This window comes from Mustelus asterias, chromosome 25 (genome assembly GCF_964213995.1).
Source record: "Mustelus asterias chromosome 25, sMusAst1.hap1.1, whole genome shotgun sequence".
Classification (NCBI taxonomy): Eukaryota; Metazoa; Chordata; class Chondrichthyes; order Carcharhiniformes; family Triakidae; genus Mustelus; species Mustelus asterias.
Genome location: NC_135825.1, coordinates 56,884,822 through 56,906,460, shown reverse-complemented (window position 1 = coordinate 56,906,460; position 21,639 = coordinate 56,884,822). Strand labels below are relative to the sequence as shown.

The window sequence follows — 21,639 nt, the reverse complement described above, 5'->3', positions numbered from 1 at the left end:
GATGAAGGCCAGTACACCATAAGCCTTCTTAACCACAGCCTCAATCTGCACAGCTGCTTTGAGCGTCCTATGAACTCGGACCCCAAGATCCTTCTGATCTTCCACTCTGCCAAGAGTCCTACCATTAATATTATATTCTGCCTTCCTATTTGACCTGCCAAAATGAACCACCTCACACTTGTCTGGGTTGAACTCCATCTGCCACTTCTCCGCCCAGTCTTGCATCCTATCAATGTCTCGCTGCAACTTCTGACATCCCTCCGCACTATCCACAACACCTCCAACCTTTGTGTCATCGGCAAACTTACCAACCCATCCCTCCACTTCCTCATCCAGGTCATTTATAAAAATCACAAAGAATAAGGGTCCCAGAACAGATCCCTGGGGCACTCCACTGGTGACCGACCTCCATGCAGAATATGACCCATCTATAACCACTCTTTGCCTTCTGTGGGCAAGTCAGTTCTGGATCCACAAAACAATGTCCCGTTGGATCCCATGCCCCCTCACTTTCTCAATAAGCCTTTCATGTGGCACCTTATCAAATGCCTTGCTGAAGTCCATATATACTACATCTACTGCTCTTCCTTCATCAATGTGTTTAGTCACATCCTCAAAAAATTCAATCAGGCTCGTAAGGCATGATCTGCCTTTGACAAAGCCATGCTGACTATTCTTAATCATATTATACCTCTCCAAATGTTCATAAATCCTGCCTCTCAGGATCTTCTCCATCAACTTACCAACCACTGAGGTTAGACTCATTGGTCTCTAATTTCCAGGGCTATCTCTACTCCCTTTCTTGAATAAAGGAACAACATCCGCAATCCTCCAATCCTCTGGAACCTCTCCCGTCTCCATTGATGATGCAAAGATCATCGCCAGAGGCTCAGCAATCTCCTCCCTCGCCTCCCACAGTAGCCTGGGATACATCTCATGTGGTCCCAGCAGCTTATCTAACTTGATGCTTTTCAAAAGCTCCAACACATCCTCTTTCTTGATATCTCCATGCTCAAGCTTTTCAGTCCGCTGCAAATCTGCACTACAACCACCAAGATCCTTTTCCATAGTGAATACTGAAGTAAAGTATTCATTAAGTATCTCTGCTATTTCTTCCGGTTCCATACAAACTTTCCCACCGTCACACTCACCGTCAAACTCCACACAGACTGTGACCTGTGGCCAGAATCGAACACAGGTCCCTGGAACTGTGAGGCAGCAGTGCTAACCACTGTGCCACCATGCTGATGTAGGATCTAGGCTGCAATGTTCTGAATAGCATCTAACTCACGAAAGTAGGGTAGAGGTTAACTGGAAGCGTGCAAGAAAAGTCAAGCTAATAAAGCATGGATTAAAATTTTGTCAGCTGTGTTGGGGGGGGGGGGTGGAGAGAAGAGATATAAGACTCAGTATTATAAGACTCAGTATTAAAAGACTCAGCGCTCGCTGACTCAGTCAGAGGTGGCAGCTGGGGTGGTTGATGGAGTCAGAGCCAAAGGCACAACCGTCACTTCTAATATCAAGACAAAGTTCATCAAATTCTTCGGGCGTCCAGCTGACAGCCTGGGTATCTTCAGCTTTCGGTACAAACTGGGTGCAGCTATAACAACGGTCAGAGAACAGTATCGCCATCTCAAACCGCTGGCAGCTCAGTTGGGCTAAACAATTTTTAGAACCATAGAATCACTGCAGTGCAGAACGCGGCCATTCGGCCCATTGAGTCTGCACCGATTCTCCAACAGAGCATCTTACCCAGGCCCTAGCTTCGTAACCCATGTATTTACCCCACTGGTTCCCCTAACTTGCACATTTTGGGGCATTTTTGCAAAGCTAAAACTGCTTCACACCAACACAAATGAAAACTATAACTGCCCCAGACGTGAACTGCATCGCATAAGGCTTTAACCAGACGGCACAACCTCAGGCTAAAGGAACGATCCTTTAAAACAGAGATGAGGAGGAATTTCTTTAGCCAGAGAGTGGTGAATCTGTGGAACTCTTTGCCACAGAAGGCTGTGGAGGCCAGGTCACTGAGTGTCTTTAAGACAGAGACAGAAAGGTTCTTGATTATAAGGGGATCAGGGGTTATGGGGAAAAGGCAGGAGAATGGGGATGAGAAAAATATCAGCCATGATTGAATGGCGGAGCAGACTCGATGGGCCGAGTGGCCTAATTCTGCTCCTATGTCTTATGCCTTACCTTCATTTTAATTGACATTACATGACTTCTCCCGCCTCTGCCTCATTCCACCATGAAGGTATTGTTATTTTAAAAGTTGCTGCAAGTGTAATTGGTCTGAAGGCCCCTGAAGAAAGCAGGGATGGTGAATGATTACTGGGCAACCCATAATCAATTAAATATTTTCACAGGATCAGCTATTTTTTTAATCGTGTTCAGAATCGAGGGTAGCGAGCTTATTAAGCCTCGTTTTAATTTTGTTTTTTTTAATTCCTAGTGTTCAAAAACAAATTGCAGACTTGTTGGAATCCGTGCAGTCTCTTGGATTTCACACTGATATTCAGCTACTGAAAAACGGTCCGAGCTTTCAAAGAACAAATTGTACTTATTGTGTAGATACCAGGAAGCCTGGTGAGGTCAGAGGTAACAGAAGCTGAATGGATTGAGTGGTTTACTCCTATTGAAGGAAGGTTTTAGCCGAGAGGGAGCTGGACAACGCTGGAGGGGCAGCTGACGTTTTTATGCTGAAGAGGATACAGTGTCAGCAGCTCAGTTTCTAACCAATAGGACACCAAGGTTGGGAACAGTCTGGTTCAACTGGAGATGGCAGTCCAGGAAAGAGATGGTGCAAGTCAGAAGCATACAAAGTTAGAGTTGAATTCGAGGACTTCAGACTATACGATATAGGAGCACAATTAGGCCATTCGGCCCATTGAGTCTGCTCTGCCATTCAATCATGGCTGGCAAGCTTCTCAACTCCATTATCCCACCTTTTCCTTTGATTCCCTGAGCAATCAAGAACCTATTTATCTCTATGTGGGTGGCACAGTAGTCAGCACTGCTGCCTCATAGCGCCAGGGAACTGGGTTCGATTCTCGACCTTGGGTCACTACCGTTTGTGCAGAGTCTGCACATTCTCCCCGTGTCTGCGTGGGATTCCTCCGAGTGCTCCGGTTTCTTCCCACAGTCCAAAAGACATGCTGGTTAGGTGCATTGGCCATGCTAAATTCTCCCTCACCTACCTAAACAGGCGCCAGGGTGTGGCGACTTGTGGATTCTCACGGAAACTTCATTGCAGTGTTAATGTAAGCCTACTTGTGACAGTAATAAATAAACTTCAAACTATTAAACGCGCTCAATAACCTGGCCTCCACAGCCTTCTGTGGCAATGAATTCCATAGTTTCACCACCCTCTGGCTGAAGAAATTATCCTCGATTCTAAAGAGTCGTCCCTATGTTCGGAGGCTTAGCCCTTGAATCCTAATCCCGCCTACTAATGGAAACATCTTCCCCATGCCCACTCTATCTAGACTTTTCTGTACTCTGTAGGTTTCAATGAGATCCCTCCTCATCCTCCTAAACTCCATCGAGTACAGATCCAGAGTCCTCAAACATACCTCATATGTCAAGCTTCCCAATATATCATTGGAAGACATGTCAGCTTAACCAAAATAGATTTCAGGTAAGCAGTCCAGCAGTTCAGAAGCAGAAGAGGGGTTTCAGAGGGATGGTGAAAAGGTAAAGCTGGCTGGATGTCATCTGCATGAAAGATGATCCAGTGTCTTCAGATGATGTTGCCAGGAGACAGCATGTAGATGAGCACGGGTGCAGCAGAAATAAAACTTTGGAAGACTGCAGGGTGAACATTGAAGGATCCGGAAGAAAAGCCATCACTGACTCACTCAGTAGGAAAACAAACAACAGGCTTTAGGGGAGGATGGCGTGGCTCAGCTGTGTTAAGGGAGGATGAGGGAGATAAGGAACGACATTTGAAGGATTGGAATCCTCTCCAACTGGACTTTACAAAATATTAAAACCCACAGAGTCAAGTATTATGACTAAAAACTACAGCTCAGCCGTCAACATAATTATTCCTACAAAGCTCATTTCCAAACCCCATGGCCTGGGGCTCAGCTCCTCCCTCTACGACTGGATCCTAGACTTCCTAATGTATAGATCGCAATCAGTAAGGATAGGCAACATCTCCTCCTCCATGATCATTCTCAACACCGGTGCCCCACAAGGCTGTGTTCTCAGCCCCCTACTATACTCCTGATACACCTATGACTGTGTGGCCAAATTCCCCTCCAACTCGATTTTCAAGTTTGCTGATGACACCACCGTAGTAGGTCGGATTTCAAACAATGACAAGACAGAATACAGGAATGAGACAGAAATAGGTGAACTGGTGCAACGACAATAATCCCTCCCTCAATGTCATCAAAACAAAGGAGATTGACTTCAGGAAGTGTAGTGGAGAACATGCCCCTGTCTACATCAACAGGCATGAAGTGGAAATGGTGGAAAGCTTCAAGTTTCTCTGCCATATTGCCAACAACCTGTCCTGTCCCTCCATGCCAACGCTATCATTAAGAAAATCCACCAACGCCTCTACTTCCTCAGGAGTCTTAGGAAATTTAGCATGTCAACTACGACTGTCACCAACTTTTACACATGCACCATAGAAAGCAACCTTTCTGGTTGTATCACAGCTTGGTATGGCTCCTGCTCTGCCCAAGACCGCAAGGAACTACAAAAGGTTGTGAACAAAGCCCAGTCCATCTCGCAAACCAGCCTCCCGTCCTTGGGCTCTGTCTACACTTCCCGCGGTCTCGGAAAAGCAGCCAACAAAATCAAGGACCCCACGTACCCCGGACATTCTCTCTTCCACCTTCTTCCTTCGGAAAAAAAATACAAAAGTCTGAGGTCACGTACCAACCGACTCAAGAACAGCTTTTTCCCTGCTGCCATTAGACTTTTGAACAGACCTACCTCGCATTAAGTTGATCTTTCGCTACACCCTAGCTACGACTATTACACTACATTCTGCACTCTCTCGTTTCCTTCTCTATGTATGGTATGTTTTGTCTGTATAGCACGCAAGAAACAATACTTTTCATTGTATTCTAATACATGTGAAATAATAAATCAAATACAAAAAAAGTACCTCAGCACAAACACAGAAGCAGGCTATACTGTAAGAGATTAATTTCAAACAGTCCAAAATTGAAGAATTGATCCAATGAAGGGCTATTGGAACATTATCACATCAGCACAGGATAGCTGTCATCAGATAACTCCATTATGAAGTTAAAGTTTATTTATTAGTGTCATATGTAGGCTTACATTAACACTGCAATAAAATTACTGTGAAAATCCCCTAGTCGCCACACTCCGGCGCCTGTTCGGGTACACTGAGGGAGAATTTAGCACGGCCAATGCATCTAACCAGCACATCTTTGGACTGTGGGAGGAAACCAAAGCACCCGGAGGAAACCCACACAGACATGGGGAGAACATACAGACTCCACACAGACAGTGGCCCAAGCCGGGAATCGAACCCAGATCCCTGGTGCTGTGAGGCAGCTGTACCACTGTTGGATATTTGAAGTGTTTTCAGCCATATCGTGGTGATATTGGTTTGAAGGTTTAAGACTGAATGGAACCAGGTGTGGCATCCAGGAGCCCAAGCAAAACTGGAGTGAACAGGAATCAGAGGGAAGACTCTCTGCTGTTTGCAGTCATACCTGACACAAAGCAAGATAGTTGTGGTTGTTGGAGGCCAATCGTCTCAGCCCCAGGACGCCACTCAAAGAGTTTCTCAGTGTCCTGGGCTCAGCTATCTTCAGCTGTTTCATTGATGATCTTCCCTTCATCGTAAGGTCAGAAATAGGGATGATTGCTGAGGATTGCACAATGCTTAGCATCATTCGTGATTCCTTACGTACTGAAGCAGTCCATGTCCATATGCAGCAAGACAGATAACATTCAGGTTTGGACTGATGAGTGGCAAGTTACATTCATGCCACACAAGTGCCAGGCAATGACTATCTCCAATAAGAGATAATCTAATCATCTCTCCTGGACATTCTACGGCATTGCTGTCACTGAACCTCCCCCCACTATCAACATCGGAAGTTACCACTGACCAGCCATATAAATACAGTGGCGACAAGAGCAGGTCAGAGGCTGGAAATTCTGTAGAGAGTAACTCACGCTTTGTAGATGGTGGACCGGCTTTTGGAAGTCAGGGAGTTAGGAATGTGATGAATACTTTCCACTTGCCCAGAAGAGTGCAGCTCCAACAACATTTGTGAAATTTAATACTGTCCAGGAATTAAGCAGCATATTTGATTGGCACCCCTTCAACATCCACTCTCTCCACCATTGGCGACAGTGGTGGCAGTGTGCACCATCCACAAGATATACTGCAGCAGTTCAGCAAGGCTCCTCTGACAAAAGCTTCTAAATCCACAACCTCTACCACCTCGGAGGACAAGGATATCTGATGTATGGGAGCAACACCACCTGCAAGTCCTCTTCCAAGCCACACACCATCCTGACTTGGAGGTATATTACGTTGTTGGGTCAAAGTCCTAGAACTTCCTTCCAACTGCACTGTGGGTGTACCGACACCACATGGATTTCAACAGTTCAAGGCAGCAGCTCATCACCACCTTCACAAGGGCAATTAGAGATAAACAATTAGGGATGGGCAATGAAAATACAGGCCCAGCTAGCAACACCCACACACTGCAAAAGAATAGATAAAAAGAATGCCCACATCTCTGGGAAATTTTTAACTGCACTTTCTCCCCGTGTTTGCATGGGTTTCCTCCGGGTGCTCTGGTTTCCTCCCACACTCCAAAGATGTGAGGGTTAGTTTGATTAGCCATGCTAAATTGACCCTAGTGTCAGCCGGGTAAATGTGTGGGGTTAGGACCTGGGTGGGATGTGGTCAGTACAGACTCGATGGGCCGAATAGCCTCCACCTGTACTGTAGGGATTCTATGATTCACCTGCACCTTCCAGGTCCAAGTCAATTAGACATGTAAATGGAGCTCAACACCTCTGAAGTACTTCCTCATAAAACAGCAATCCATTTGCAAATGAAGATAGCTGGATTGAGAGGAAGCATTGTTCATATGTCGATCATGGAAGCAATATGGTGAGATAAGAATACACTCACTTCAGCTTGAATCGAGTTTACCCTCATTAGCCTGTCGGCAATTCGCCAAATGTTGTTGATGTCAGCAAATTGGTATCACTACATCCCAACCTTGCTGCAATCGAGTTGAGGTAGTTCCATTAGGTGGTAATCTTAAAGTCTGGATCTTTGGAAAAAATTATTCACAGAAGTTGTAGAGTATCGCATATTCCAAATATCAAAGTAATCACAGTCAAAGAATGAAGCACGTGTATATATAAAAAAACAAACAGCTCACAACTGGCGCCAAGTGATTACCCTGTTCATTCTGGAACTGAAGGTAAAATGTCAAAGCTTACCAGAAGGAAACCTGATGGTACAGTCACCTTTTTTCCTTTATAAAACAGAAATGCCAAAGGAAAGTTAAAAAGCTTGTTTCTAATTCCTGACGATGCAATTCTTGGGTTTGGAGGCAAAAATAATTCTTGACCCAAGATGATATTTGCACTCTCCCTTCACTCTAATGATGGAATTATGCACCATTTTCCTGCTAGTACAATGGGACTGCAGCCACACACTGGAGGAGTTGAGCTGCTGCCCTTGTGGAGACAGATCTTGTTCTGAAAGCCAAGCCGACTGTTTCGCAATCACCTCAGGGAAGCTGTCTCAAGCTTGGCAGCACATCCAGCGCACTCTGAAAGCACATCTTAAAAATACTCAAGCTCACCACTGAAGGCCCGCTGCCCTGAAAATCCAAACTATCCCGCAAGACACTAAAACTGCCCGCGGAATCCTAGAAACAAAAAGCCTGCAATCAGTGGCTACATTAACATATCTTCACACTAGCCAAAGGGAAAAATAGGTAAAAATCTAACAGCATCACTGGTGCACTATCATAGAATCCTACAGTGCAGAAGGAGCCCATTTGGCCCATCGAACCTGCACCAACAACAATCCCACACAGGCCCTTTTCCCATAACCCCACATATTTACCCTGCTAATCACCCTGACACGAAGGAACAGTTTAACATGGCCAGTCGGCATGGTGGTACAGTGGTTAGCACTGCTGCCTCTCAGCTCCAGGGACCAGTGTTCGATTCCTGGCTTGGGTCACTGTCTGTGTGGAGTTGCACATTCTCCCCGTGGCTGCGTGGGTTTCCTCCCACAGTCCAAAAATGTGCGGGTTAGGTGCATTGGCCATGCTAAATGGCTCCTTAGTGTCCCGGGATGCGTAGGTTAGAGGAATCAGTAGGGTAAATATGTGGGGTTACAGAGATGGGGCCTGGATGGGATTATTGTCGGTGCAGACTCGATGGGCTGAATTCAATGGGCTTCTCCAATGAAGGAATTCTAGGAATCCACCTCAAGAGCATCACACATTCAGCGAAAGACGTATTAGAAACATCTAATACGATTGCATCTAATACTAATTGCAAGAGGAGGTTATCAACATCCCCCGAAACATAATTTGTCAGTCTAAAGCATTCCAACTCATCAATCTTCAGGCGGGTTCTTTGTCATGTGGTGCGGCTGCTCATTGTCTGTTTGGCTCAGTTGGGAGCACTCTGGCCTCTCAGTCAGGAGATTAGAGTTTAAGTCCCACAGTTGAACACAAAATTTGGACTGACAAATGCAGTTCTGAGGTTGTGCGACGCGACTCAGTGCCCCATCTGCCCGCGAGTGGCTCAGAGGACAGTTAGGTTTGCAGGGTATTATCCAAACGTAAACATTTTCCTCTGAACCATCACCATCAAAATAGGACTGTTGGCTTTCATCTCCCTACTGCAGCAAGCAAAAAATGGTTTCTATCCTTGCCTACTTAGCAGTCCCTACGCTTCAAAGATGTCCTTGCATCTCTTTAGGATATTATAGATACGCAATATAAATGTTTTTTTTGTTGATGGGCAAATACTGAAGGCAATTTGTAACAGAGTGCATTGTAAGATGTGCTCAAAAGAATTAGTTTTGATTCCACTGACAGGTTGCACATCAGAGGGGCAATGACATCTTACAACACTGCACGGATAACAGAATTCAGGGATTTCTTCAACCGGCAGAATGACATGAGTGGCACGGTAGAACAGTGGTTAGCACAACTACCTCAAAGCACCCAGGGACCTGGGTTCGGTACCCAGCCTTGGGTCACTGTCCGTGTGGAGTCTACACATTCTCCCCGTGTCTGCATTGGTTTCCTCCATGTGCTCCGGTTTCCTCCCACAGTCCGAAAGACGTGCTGGTTAGGTGGATTGGCCATACTAAATTCTCCCTCGATGTACCCAAACAGGCGCCGGAGTGTGGCAACTAGGTGATTTGCACAGTAACTTCATTGCAGTGTTAATGTAAGCCTACTTCATAGAATCATAGAAACCCTACAGTGCAGAAGGAGGCCATTCGGCCCATCGAGTCTGCACCGACCACAATCCCACCCAGGCCCTACCCCCACATATTTACCCGCTAATCCCTCTAACCTACGCATCTCAGGACTCTAAGGGGCAATTTTTAACCTGGCCAATCAACCTAACCTGCACATCTTTGAACTGTGGGAGGAAACCGGAGCACCCGGAGGAAACCCACGCAGACACGAGGAGAATGTGCAAACTCCACACAGACAGTGACCCGAGCCGGGAATCGAACCCGGGACCCTGGAGCTGTGAAGCAGCAGTGCTAACCACTGTGCTACCGTGTGACACTAATAAATAAAACTTTAAAGGAAATCTATGCAAACAATTTACTTTTGCAACATAGTTAACAGCAATGTTAAGACATTCTAAACATTAAAGTCAATTCAGAATTATTTTTTATTTTTTGGTATTTAGATTTTGGTGTGGAGCCAGAAACACTGATGAATTTACAACTGTTATCAAGACTGGTCAATGATGCAGCATCTGCCTCCAATTTCCACACCAACGACGGAGATGTGCCAGTTGGAATATCTCATGAGCTGTTTGTTGTGCGCACGTGCTGACCCAGATTCCGAGTCTTCAGTGTGTTCAACACATGCAAACATGGTAATTAATGTCACGCTGAACAGAAGCTTCACCTCGGCTAACATTACCCACCAAACTGACTCAGGCTTCAGCGCAACCGCAGTGCAGTCACGTTAGTCACCAGAAATTGCATTTCCATAGCAACGGGGGTGAAAAACAAATCATTCCAAACTTGGTAAAACTGACGCGCTCCTTAATTGGCAGAATTGTGAAGCAGAAGTTTGCCAAGAGGCTGCCAAATCAAAACACATCAATTCTAATTCCCTCAGTGCTTGTTTCATCAGCCCAACATGCGGTCAGCACTCCCTCAGTAAGGATGTGAATGGCACTGGCCACTGCCAGGCTGAGTCCGACTGCTAGGATACCGGCTGCCAGCAAATACAATGGAGACTGAAGCGTCAAAAACAATAATGACAAAAAGATGTACACCAAGTTGCCAATATGCTTTTATTACTATAGGCAAACCAGCAGCAGATCAATCCATGGTCAGGACAATGCTCAAGGTCAAACGTGTTTAGGAGTCACATGAATCTGGTTAAGTGTCAGAATATTTTGGGACCAATTATAAAACGGGATGGATAATTTAATAGTAATCTTCAAACTATTTTATTGAACAGTTTGCGGGTCATTCATTTTTTGAAATATATTTGCAACATGGCTGCCTAAAGGTCGTTGCCTATATTTTTCAGGATCTGATGTATCGTTTACATGGTCTGTTGGTTGTTTTTATAGTAAATTGCCTTTATTGAAGAGAGAGTTGACAATTTTTATTGGTGTCAATTCTTTTTTGAAGTGAATGGGACATTTGAGTTGCCTGGTAAATGGGTAGAATGCAAAACTCTTAAATGTAAAAGATAGAACATGGAACATTACAGAACAGGAACATGCCTTTCGACCCACAATGCTGTGCCGAACATGACGCCAAATAAAACTAATCCCTTCTGCCTGCCCTTGGTCCATATCCCTCCAGTCCTTTCATATTCATGTGCTTATCTAAAAGCCCCTAGCGTATCTGCCTGCACAACCAGCCCCAGCAGAGTGTTCCAGACACCTGCCACTCTGCATGTAAAAGACCTGCCCCCCGCATCTCCTTTCAACTTTCTCCCTCTCACCTCAAGTGCATGTCCCCTGGTATTAGACAGTTCAACACTGGGAGAAAGATTCTGACTGTCAACCCTATCTATGCCTCTTATAATTTTATAGACTTCTATCAGGTCTCCCCTCAGCCTCCGCTGCTCCAGAGAAAACAACCCTAGTTTGTCCAGCCTCTCCTGATAGCTCATACCCTCTAATCCAGGCAACATTCTGGTAAACCTATTCTGCACCCTCTCCAAAGCCTCCACATCCTTCCTGTAATGTGGTGACCAGAACTGAATGCAATATTCTAAGTAATAGAAAAGTTGATTTTGAAAGCAATTTCATATTGGACATGCAGCGGCGGATGGGGTAGGAGTGAAAAAATAGCAGCTGCACTTTGATGCATTTTCTACCCGATTCACTTGTCCAAAGGCACAAAGGGGGAGAAACTCCCTCACTAACCATCCAATAGCCTGAAGAGAAACATAACCAGCTATGTTGGAGAGGGTGCCTTACAACCAGAACGATAGTTTTTTTCCCCCCAAAATAAATCATATTCCAGAGGAATGCAGCAAACAGCCTTGCTCAAAATCATAGAAATCATCATAGAAACCCTACAGTACAGAAAGAGGCCATTCGGCCCATCTAGTCTGCACCAACCACAATCCCACCCAGGCCCTACCCCCATATCCTTACATATTTTACCCGCTAACCCCTCTAATCTCCGCACCCCAGGACACTAAGGGGCAATTTTAGCATGGCCAATCAACCTAACCCGCACATCTTTGGACTGTGGGAGGAAACCGGAGCACCCGGAGGAAACCCACGCAGACACGAGGAGAATGTGCAAACTCCACACAGACAGTGACCCAAGCCGGGAATCGAACCCAGGTCCCTGGAGCTGTGAAGCAGCAGTGCTAACCACTGTGCTACCGTGCCGCACATGGTAAAAAGCAAACATGTTCCTTTGGAAGGGACGGTTCTCTTTTTGACATTTAAACCGTGCAGTTTTCCAAGGGCAGAAAAGCCTGGAGCACACTCGCTTCCCACGATGGAGGGACACAATTACTCAGTCTTTGAATTTCACTGCACGATAAGACATTCAGTCTAACTATCACACATCCAAAAGCATTCAGCCAAAACCAATCTAATAGTGAGATAGCAGAAAGCGTGTTTTAAAAATGTGCTCCCTCGGTTGTGGACAAGGAGTATTCTCACACGCGCTGATGGTACCAAAACCATTCCTGTTTGAGATTCAGGTGAATTGGATTTGGAGGTCAGGTAACCACGACTGTGATGCCTCATCACACACGCTCCCCATAGTCTGGAGTCACACATGGAAAGCAAAAGGGACTGGGGGAGTGGGGCACTTTTCCCATTTGGCCCCCAGCTCCTCAAGACGGGGGCCAAATGTCAAACTTCACAACTCTTTTGATTGTAACTTTGGCCTTTATCAAGCTTCCAAAGAAAATAAGACACAAGAGACACCAGTGTCTTTTCTGTTCGTGGGGAAAAGGGCAAATCTGAACAGCCAAGCCTTCTCCCCGCCGATTCTATAAACGAAAGTGACCAAGGTTAAAAAAAAACTCACATCGTGTTGAAACATTGATTTTTTTTTTGAAAACGAGAAAGCTGAAGACTGCATTTTTCTTGGTTTTCATTCAAGGTAGCACTGTACAATTACTCATGAGCTCCATGTGTCAGGCACTTTCAATTCTCAGAGAGCCAGAGGTGCTTTATCAGCTGTGCTCTCTCTACTCTGCAGGAACGCTGGAAATGGCTTGAAGCAGGTTCAGCACAAGTGGATGACTCAATCAGGTCTTAAATATCAAAAATGACAGAGCTGCTGCAAGTTAATGCAGCAGATTAAAGAGATAGGGGAGTGGCAAGGGGGTAGCCTGAGCAAGCTCCTCTTTGATCTGTTGGTCACCATGTTTAAAATTCCATCCAACAAAATTTAGGGGTAATAAAAGACTTCAAAATGATAACATTTGTTTTAATAAATGCACTCTTCAGTGCCCGAGGAGATGACTGTTTAATGCACAGTTGAACAGATGGAAAGAGGCAATTACTCAGTCTTTGAATTTCACTGTACAACAAGACATTCAGTGTAACTATCACACGTCCGAAAACATTCAGCTAAAACCGTGCAGTTTTCCAAGGGCAGAAAAGCCTGGAGCACACTCACTTCCCACGATGGAGGGACACAATGACTCAGTCTTTGAATTTCACTGCATGATAAGACATTCAGTCTAACTATCACACATCCAAAAGCATTCAGCCAAAACCAATCTAATAGTGTGATAGCGGAAAGCGTGTTTTAAAAATGTGCTCCCTCGGTTGTGGACAAGGCCTATTCTCACACGCGCTGATGGTACCAAAACCATTCCTGTTTGAGATTCAGGTGAATTGGATTCGGAGGTCAGGTAGCCACGACTGTGATGCCTCATCATCACTCATCCTTTTTTGCTCCCTTTGGTATCGTCGAGTATAATAATCAACTTCAACACCCTGCATCCATTGTCCAGCTCAATGGAACTGCTTTAGCTGCATGGTTCTAATCTTACCTTTCCAATCCCCGGTACATTATGTTTTAAATTCTCCTAATGTTTCTCCATGATTTACTCCATCCTCCCTACCTCATACATCAGTGGCTCCTTCTCACATACCTTTACTTCATTCCACTTAGAGGCAATAGACCTCAAATCTTCCTCCTGGGATCTTCAGTATTGGACACTGCAACACTCGTTTGTCTTCCTGCCTTAACTTGTCCAAAACCAATCTTTTTCACCCAAGCTTTCAAGCTCAACCCTAATCTCTCCCTTGGCTTGACATTTCCTCCCTTTTAAGAATCAGTAGGGATATATTATTTTCATGTTAAAGTTGTTATATAAATGCAAGTAAGGGTTGTTACAGCCACGCATTTCTGCTGAACATCATCACTTCTTCCCTGCACCTCTACCCTCATGCAACCCTCTTCCCAACCACCAAAACAGCTCGAAGCTTATGTAGCTATTTAGGTGATAGGTTACTGGTGTATTGCTGAGTTGTCAGCTTTTTGGAAGCCAAATCAGCTTTCTCCCCAATTTCTCTAGATTTTTAGGTAGAACAAGCACAGATTCCATCACAGAGGCAATTCCAGATATGGAAAAATAAATGCACAGGATAAGAACTTGGCTCTTTGACCCTCCCAAGCCCCAATTCAGAGAAGGAAAGGTCAAAGGAGCAATAATCATATCACACTGTGACAGCTACCATTACCAACATAGATACATCTGCGACAGATAGGACAATGAGCATGAGGTCAAGTAGGTTCCTCCCTTGTGGAACTTTTTCTCTCGTCACCTGTATAGGCCCGGTCCTTCCGATTTCAGCCATTTTGGGCAGTAGTGGCATGACTGAACCACGTCGATGAGGGAGTCCCAGTTTCTACAAAGGGGTGTTGAATACATCTGAGTATCTACAGTTCTCTGTAATCGTTAACCCAACACATTTACAATCTTATAAACTTTCGCACCTCACTAATCGAACACAAGTACAGCAACATTAAAGGATCTTGCGTGCCAAGCGTTCCAATGAATTATTAATGAGCCTGATGCTTTTATGAACAATATGCCTTTTCAGAAACATTCATCCAGAACATGTGCAAAAAATATACTCCACAGACTTTGCTTCTCTCTTTAGTTTTTAACAAGATGACACATACCTGAAACCCAGTGAAGAGTATGACAGGCACAGGGAGCAGATCAGTTTCGGAACCAGTCAGGTGGAAGCAGAGAAGGGGAAGAAAAAAAGAAAGCAAATTAGTGCTGTGAAATCCACGGCAAATGGATTTAAAAGAAAAAAATCTGGCATGCGACTGAATATCAATGGCAGGATCTGCACATGTAAACACTCCAGACTACTATAGGAAGGATATTATTAAACTAGAAAGAGTGCAGAAAAGATTTACTAGGATGCCACCGGGACTTGATGGTTTGAGTTACAAGGAGAGGCTGGATAGACTGGGACTTTTTTTTCTCAAGCGTAGAAGGCTTAGGAGTGATCTTAGAGAGGTCTACAAAATAATGAGGGGCATAGATCAGCAAGCGAGTCAATATCTTTTCCCAAAGGTAGGGGAGTCTAAAACTAGAGAGCACAGGTTTAAGGTGAGAGGGGAGAGATACAAAAGGGTCCAGAGAGGCAATTTTTTCACAGAGGTGGAGGGTATCTGGAACAAGCTGCCAGAGGTGGTAGTAGTAGAGGTGGGTACAATTTTGTCTTTTAAAAAGCATTCAGACAGTTACAGGGTAAGATGGCTTTTAAGGGATATGGGCCAAATACAGGCATTTGGAACTAGTTTTTAAAAAAAAGGGCAACATGGGCAATTTGGGCCGAAGGGCCTGTTTCCATGAAGTAAATCTCTATGACTACCTTCCAGTTTGTCTCAGCTTTACAAGGACAAAAACAAGCAACCTCCAAGAAACGTCCTCCTCCACCAGTGCACGGAAGCACCTCACTGCACTGATCAAATCAAATCATTCTCCTCACTCCCCGATCTCAATGCTGACAGACCATAAGATGCAGAAGCAGAAGGCGGCCTTTTGGCCCATCACGTCTGCTCCACCGTTCAATGAGATCATGACTGATATGATGTGATAGTCCTTAACTCCACTTTCCCGCCTTATCCCCATAACCCTCGATTCCCTTACTGATTAAAAATCTGTCTATCTCAGCCTTGAACATACTTAATGACCCAACCTCTTTGGCCCTCCACAGCAAAGAATTCCACAGATTCACTACCCTCAGAAGAAATTCTTCCTCATCTCTGTTTTAAATGGGTGACGCCCTTACTCTGCGATTATGCCCTCTGATTCTAGACTCTCCCACAAGGGGAAACAACCTCGCAGCATCTACCCTGTAAGCTCCCTGAGAACCAGGTCTCAATAAGGTCACATCTCATTCTTCTCAATTCCATTGAGTACAGGCCCAACCTATTCAACCTCTCCTCAGAAGATCATTCCTCCATAACGGGCATTAACCTAGCTTTTGGCTTTCCTCTTGTACTGTCAAAATCTCAAATTAAAATGACTTTGGGGTGAAATGCAAAGGCCTGTAACTTGGTATCTGACCTGCGCATGATGGTGGAGGAATGGAGTCAGAAATCAGCATATTATTCAGCTTAATGGCGTTTACAATGCAATATTTAAAAAAAGTTCAGCAATGGTTACCTTGCATGTGTCAGTTACAGATATATACTTAATATATACTCCATTTCCAGTTCATCTCATTTCATTTCAACTCCTCCACCACCCTCACACCTCACAAGTGCCATTTGGTGCAGCCGCATTTGGAGTATTGCGTACAGTTCTGGTCGCCGTATTATAGGAAAGATGTGGAAGCGTTGGAAAGGGTGCAGAGGAGATTTACCAGGATGTTGCCTGGTATGGTGGGAAAATCGTATGAGGAAAGGCTGAGGGGCTTGAGGTTGTTTTTGTTAGAGAGAAGGTTAAGAGGTGACTTAATAGAGGCATACAAGATGATCAGAGGATTAGATAGGGTGGACAGTGAGAGCCTTTTTCCTCGGATGGTGATGGCTAGCACGAGGGGCCATAGCTTTAAATTGAGGGGTGAGAGATATAGGACAGATGTTAGAGGTAGGTTCTTTACCCAGAGAATAGTAAGGGCGTGGAATGCCCTGCCTGCAGCAGTAGTAGACTCGTCAACATTAAGAGCATTCAAATGGTTATTGGATAAACATATGGATGATATTGGAATAGTGTAGATTAGAGGGGCTTTAGATTGTTTCCACTGGTCGGCGCAACATCGAGGGCCGAAGGGCCTGTACTGTGCTGTAATGTTCTATGTTCTACGTGCCACATTCCTCAGGTTGTCATAGAAACATAGAAGATAGGAGCAGGAGGAGGCCATTCGGCCCTTCGAGCCTGCTCCGCCATTTATTACAATCATGACTGATCATCCAACTCAATAGCCTAATCCTGCTTTCTCCCCGTAACCTTTGATCCCATTCGCCCCAAGTGCTATATCCAGCTTCCTCCTGAATAGATTCAATGTTTTGGCATCAACTACTTCCTGTGGTAATGAATTCCACAGGCTCACCATTCTTTGGGTGAAGAAATGTCTCCTCACCTCCGTCCTAAATGATCCATCCTGAATCCTCAAACTGTCCTTTCATAGAATCTCCACAGTGCAGGAGATGACCATTCAGCCCATCAAGCCCACACTGACAACAATCCCACCCAGGCCCTATCACCTGTAACCCCACGTATTTATCCTGCTTATCCCCCCGACACTAAGGGGTAATTTAGCAAGGCCAATCACTCTAACCTACACATTTTTGGACTGTGGGAGGAAATCGGAAGACTCGGTGGAAACACACGCAGACAAGGGGGCGGGGGGGAAGAGTGCAAACTCCAAACAGTCATCCGAGGTTGAAATTGAATCCGGGTCCCTGGCGCTGTGAGGTAGCAGTGTTAACCGCTGTGCCATCCCCTTTGACACTGTGCACCTTTGTTTTGCCATTTACACATTCCAATCTCTGAATGGACGCTATTAGTCTTTGTAACCACCACTTACATTTCCTTTGTCCTTTTGTCTATGACATCCGAGTCGATTATACAACACCCCACCCTTACAGTATATATCTCATCCTACTTTCCTTGTCTTTAGTTCTGACGAAGGGTCATCCAGACTAGAAACATTGCTCTATTTTCTCTCTCCACAGATGCTGTCAGACCTGCTGAGATTTTCCAGCATTTTCTGTTTTTGTTTCAGATTCCAGCATCCACAGTAATTTGCTTTTATACTTGAGGCTGGATATCACATATATATTTACAGAAACATGACCAATACCTGCAGTGTGTGCTTGTAAGACTCCACATGAGCAGAAATACTCAAATTTGTTCAGCAGCCAACCACAACCAACAGGAGAACTTGTCCCACACGTCAGCTATCTCTGAAATCGAACACGGGAGCTAAGTGAAGAGTTTATTGATGCGCTGTTTCAGCAAACCTTTCTTGCAGGAGCAAGCTTTACATTAATGTAGCAATCAGCAAAATCACTATTGTGAGCGTCTCGGTCTCATCTCCTCAGAAAGGAGGACAGTGGAAGAGCAGTTGGAGCACTGAACACATTATCATATGGATAGCATGCATGAGTACATTCCTCCACCCAGTTCGATTTCTGGTACGAGCAAAATGAAAAGGCTAATGCAAGTCAAAACTGTCCCCCTGCTGTGAAGCTGCTTGATAAGGGCCATTAAAAACAAGTGCGCTTATATCAACCGCACACCTCCAAAAATCAAGCACGAAAGATGAAACGTCATTTTCATGTTACTTCTCCAACATCTAACATGGGCGGCACAGTGGTTAGCACTGCTGCCTCACAGCGCCAGGGATCCAGGTTCGATTCCCAGCTTGGGTCACTCTCTGTGTGGAGTCTGCATGTTCTCCCCTTGTCTGTATGGGTTTCCTCCGGGTGCTCCGATTTCTTCCCACAGTCCGAAAGACGAGCCGGTTAGGTGCATTGGCCATGCTAAATTCTCCCTCAGTGTACCTGAACAGGCTCCGGAGTGTGGCGACTAGAGGATTTTCACAGTAACTTCATTGTAGTGTTAATGTAAGCCTACTTGTGACACTAATAAATAAATTTGAACATTTCAATATTGTTTCCCAACAGGTAAAATAATGACCCAGTTTGACAACAGTTTATCTCCCCATTCTTAGTTAAGAAAGCCCGCCGACACCTCTACTTTCTCAGAAGACTAAGGAAATTTGGCATGTCAGCTATGACTCTCACCAACTTTTACAGATACACCATAGAAAGCATTCTTTCCAGTTGTATCACAGCTTGGTATGGCTCCTGCTCTGCCCAAGACCGCAAGAAACTACAAAGGGTTGCGAATGCAGCCCAGCCCAATATGCAAACCAGCCTCCCATCCATTGGCTCCGTCTACACTTCCCGCTGCCTCGGCAAAGCAGCCAGCATAATCAAGGGCCCCATGCACCCAATACATACTCTCTTCTACTTTCTTCCATCACGAAAAAGATATAAAAGTCTGAGGTCATGTACCAACCAACAGACTTCTATTTATTGACTACAACTCAGCCTTCAATACCATCATTCCTATGAAATTCATCTCCAAACTCCGTGGCTTAGGGCTCGGCTCCTCCCTCTGTGACTGGATCCTAGACTTCCTAACCCACAGGCCACAATCAGTAAGGATAGGCAACAACACCTCCGCCATGATCATCCTCAACACCGGTGCCCCACAAGACTGTGTTCTCAGTCCCCTATTATACTTATACATCTTTGACTGTGTGGCCAAATTCCCCTCCAACTTGATTTTCAAGTTTGCTGACGACACCACTGTAGTGGGTCAGATCTCAAACAATGATGAGACAGTACAGGAATGAAATAGAGAATCTGGTGAACTGATGCAACGACAATAATCTCTCCCTCAATATCAACAAAATGAAGGAGGTAGTCATCGACTTCAGGAAGCGTAGTGGAGATCATGCCCCTGTCTATCAATGGGGACGAAGTAGAAAGGGCCGAGAGCTTCAAGTTTTTAGGTGTCCAGATCACCAACAACCTGTCTTGGTCCCCCCATGCCGACGCTACGGTTAATAAAGCCCACCAAGGCCTTTACTTTCTCAGGAGACTAAGGAAATTTGGCAGGTCCGCTACGACTCACCAACTTTTACAGATGCTCCATAAAAAGCATTCTTTTGGTTGCATCACAGCTTGGTTATGGCTCTTGCTCTGCCCAAGACAGCAATAAACTGCAAAGGGTCATAAACGAAGCCCAGTCCACCCCTCAAACCAGCCTCCTATCCATTAACACTGTCGATACTTCACATTACCTTGGAAAAGCAGCCCGCATAATTAAGGCCCTGGGCATTCTCTCTTCCACCTTCTTCCGTCAGGAAAAAGATACAAAAGTCTGAGGTCACGTACCAACTGTCATGAACAGCTTCTTCCCTGCTGCTGTCAGACTTTTGAATGGACCTACCTTGCATTAAGTTGATCTTTCTCTACACCCTAGTGATGCACTATCAATAAGGCGAAAGACTACCGGTGTGCCAACACAAGTGTAGGCTTTTATTCACAACAGAATCAGGAGCAGATCCCAACAAGTAACCGACCTGGACTAAACAAGGGGGAGGAGACAGCCACCTTTGTACTAGGTGCCGAGGGGAGGAACCAAACTGGAAGGGGATGTGTCCAGGTATGACAAGCACACACAACGGTGGTCCATATAGTACAAAGGCACAACTGAGGTCCACCACACCTAGCTATGACTGTAACACTACATTCTGCACTCTCTCCTTTCCTTCTCTATGAACGGTATGCTTTGTCTGTATAGCGTTCAAGAAACAATACTTTTCACTGTATGTTAATACATGTGACAATAATAAATTAAATCAAACAATGCGGTTACGGGGAAACAACCTCAGCTACTTTGACAATGAGTGTAAGTTCTGTCAGCACATCCTCCATGCTTAAATTACAACGTTGGTTCAATCTAAAATGAAAGAGTTGACAATCAACTCAGATAAGTTTGAAGATTGGCTTGAAGCCCCGATTACTGTCACTTTTTTTTTTACATTTATTGAACAAGGTCGAAGTAAACTTTATTTCAAACTGCAGACACGAAACAACAATGGCCAAAGCCCACCATGATTTTGCAGGAATGTGAACCACTGTAGTGATCAATCCTCGTCATTTGGCTTCACTTGTGGCACAAAGGAATAAAAACAGGTGACTTCTGAAATTCCGAAACTTCCTTGGATTTTCCATGCACCATAATCCTCGCTGAAACTGCACTGAAATCAATCGACGCTCTGCCCCACTCCAAAGACAAAACTTCCCGATTTGATGCTCGTCTCCTCCCGGTTCCCAGCTTACACTCAAAATGGTGCCGTGTTCCAGACAGTGACGTGATTTATTGCTTCATCAACAATTTGAACACGGTGGGAAGTCGATGGACGAGACACATCTAAATCATTTGTTCTGAGAATCAAAACTGTGTTGTTAGGGTGCTTTCGTGTTAAAGACGGTTTCAAAGAAACTGATGGGTGGAAAATAATTGGAATCATAGTTGAGGCAATTGGACACAGCAAGACGCCACTTCTGACTTGCACTTGATCCAAGACTGCTTTCTTTCCCCCAAAAATAAAGATGGTTTGTTGTGTGATTGGGGTCTAGACGAGGGATTTGGGAATGGTCTCTTCTCCCAGTGTATACTGCACTAATTGGCAGTTTCTCAAAACCATTACTTTTTTATTTACAGAAGTATTTGCACATTTGGACCTCGATGCAAGGTTAGAACTTCTCTTCCAGATCCCTCTTACTTCTCAGTCATGTGATCAGACATATAAGCACAGAAAATAGGAGTAGGCAATTCAGCCCTTCGCGCATGCTCCACCATTCATTTTGATCATTTTGACATCATTACTACATCAGTA

General features: G+C 44.9%; 1 protein-coding gene across 1 annotated transcript in view; it reads right to left on the bottom strand.

Moving 5' to 3' along the window:
- Window positions 1-21,639, bottom strand: part of LOC144479204 (liprin-alpha-2-like) — a 176,627-nt gene that overhangs the window by 11,758 nt on the left and 143,230 nt on the right. The window contains exon 3 of the mRNA XM_078197866.1: window positions 7,148-7,292. Within this exon, the coding sequence (XP_078053992.1) occupies window positions 7,267-7,292 (26 nt within the window). The 3' untranslated portion in view covers window positions 7,148-7,266. The remainder of the gene's footprint in view (window positions 1-7,147; window positions 7,293-21,639) is intronic.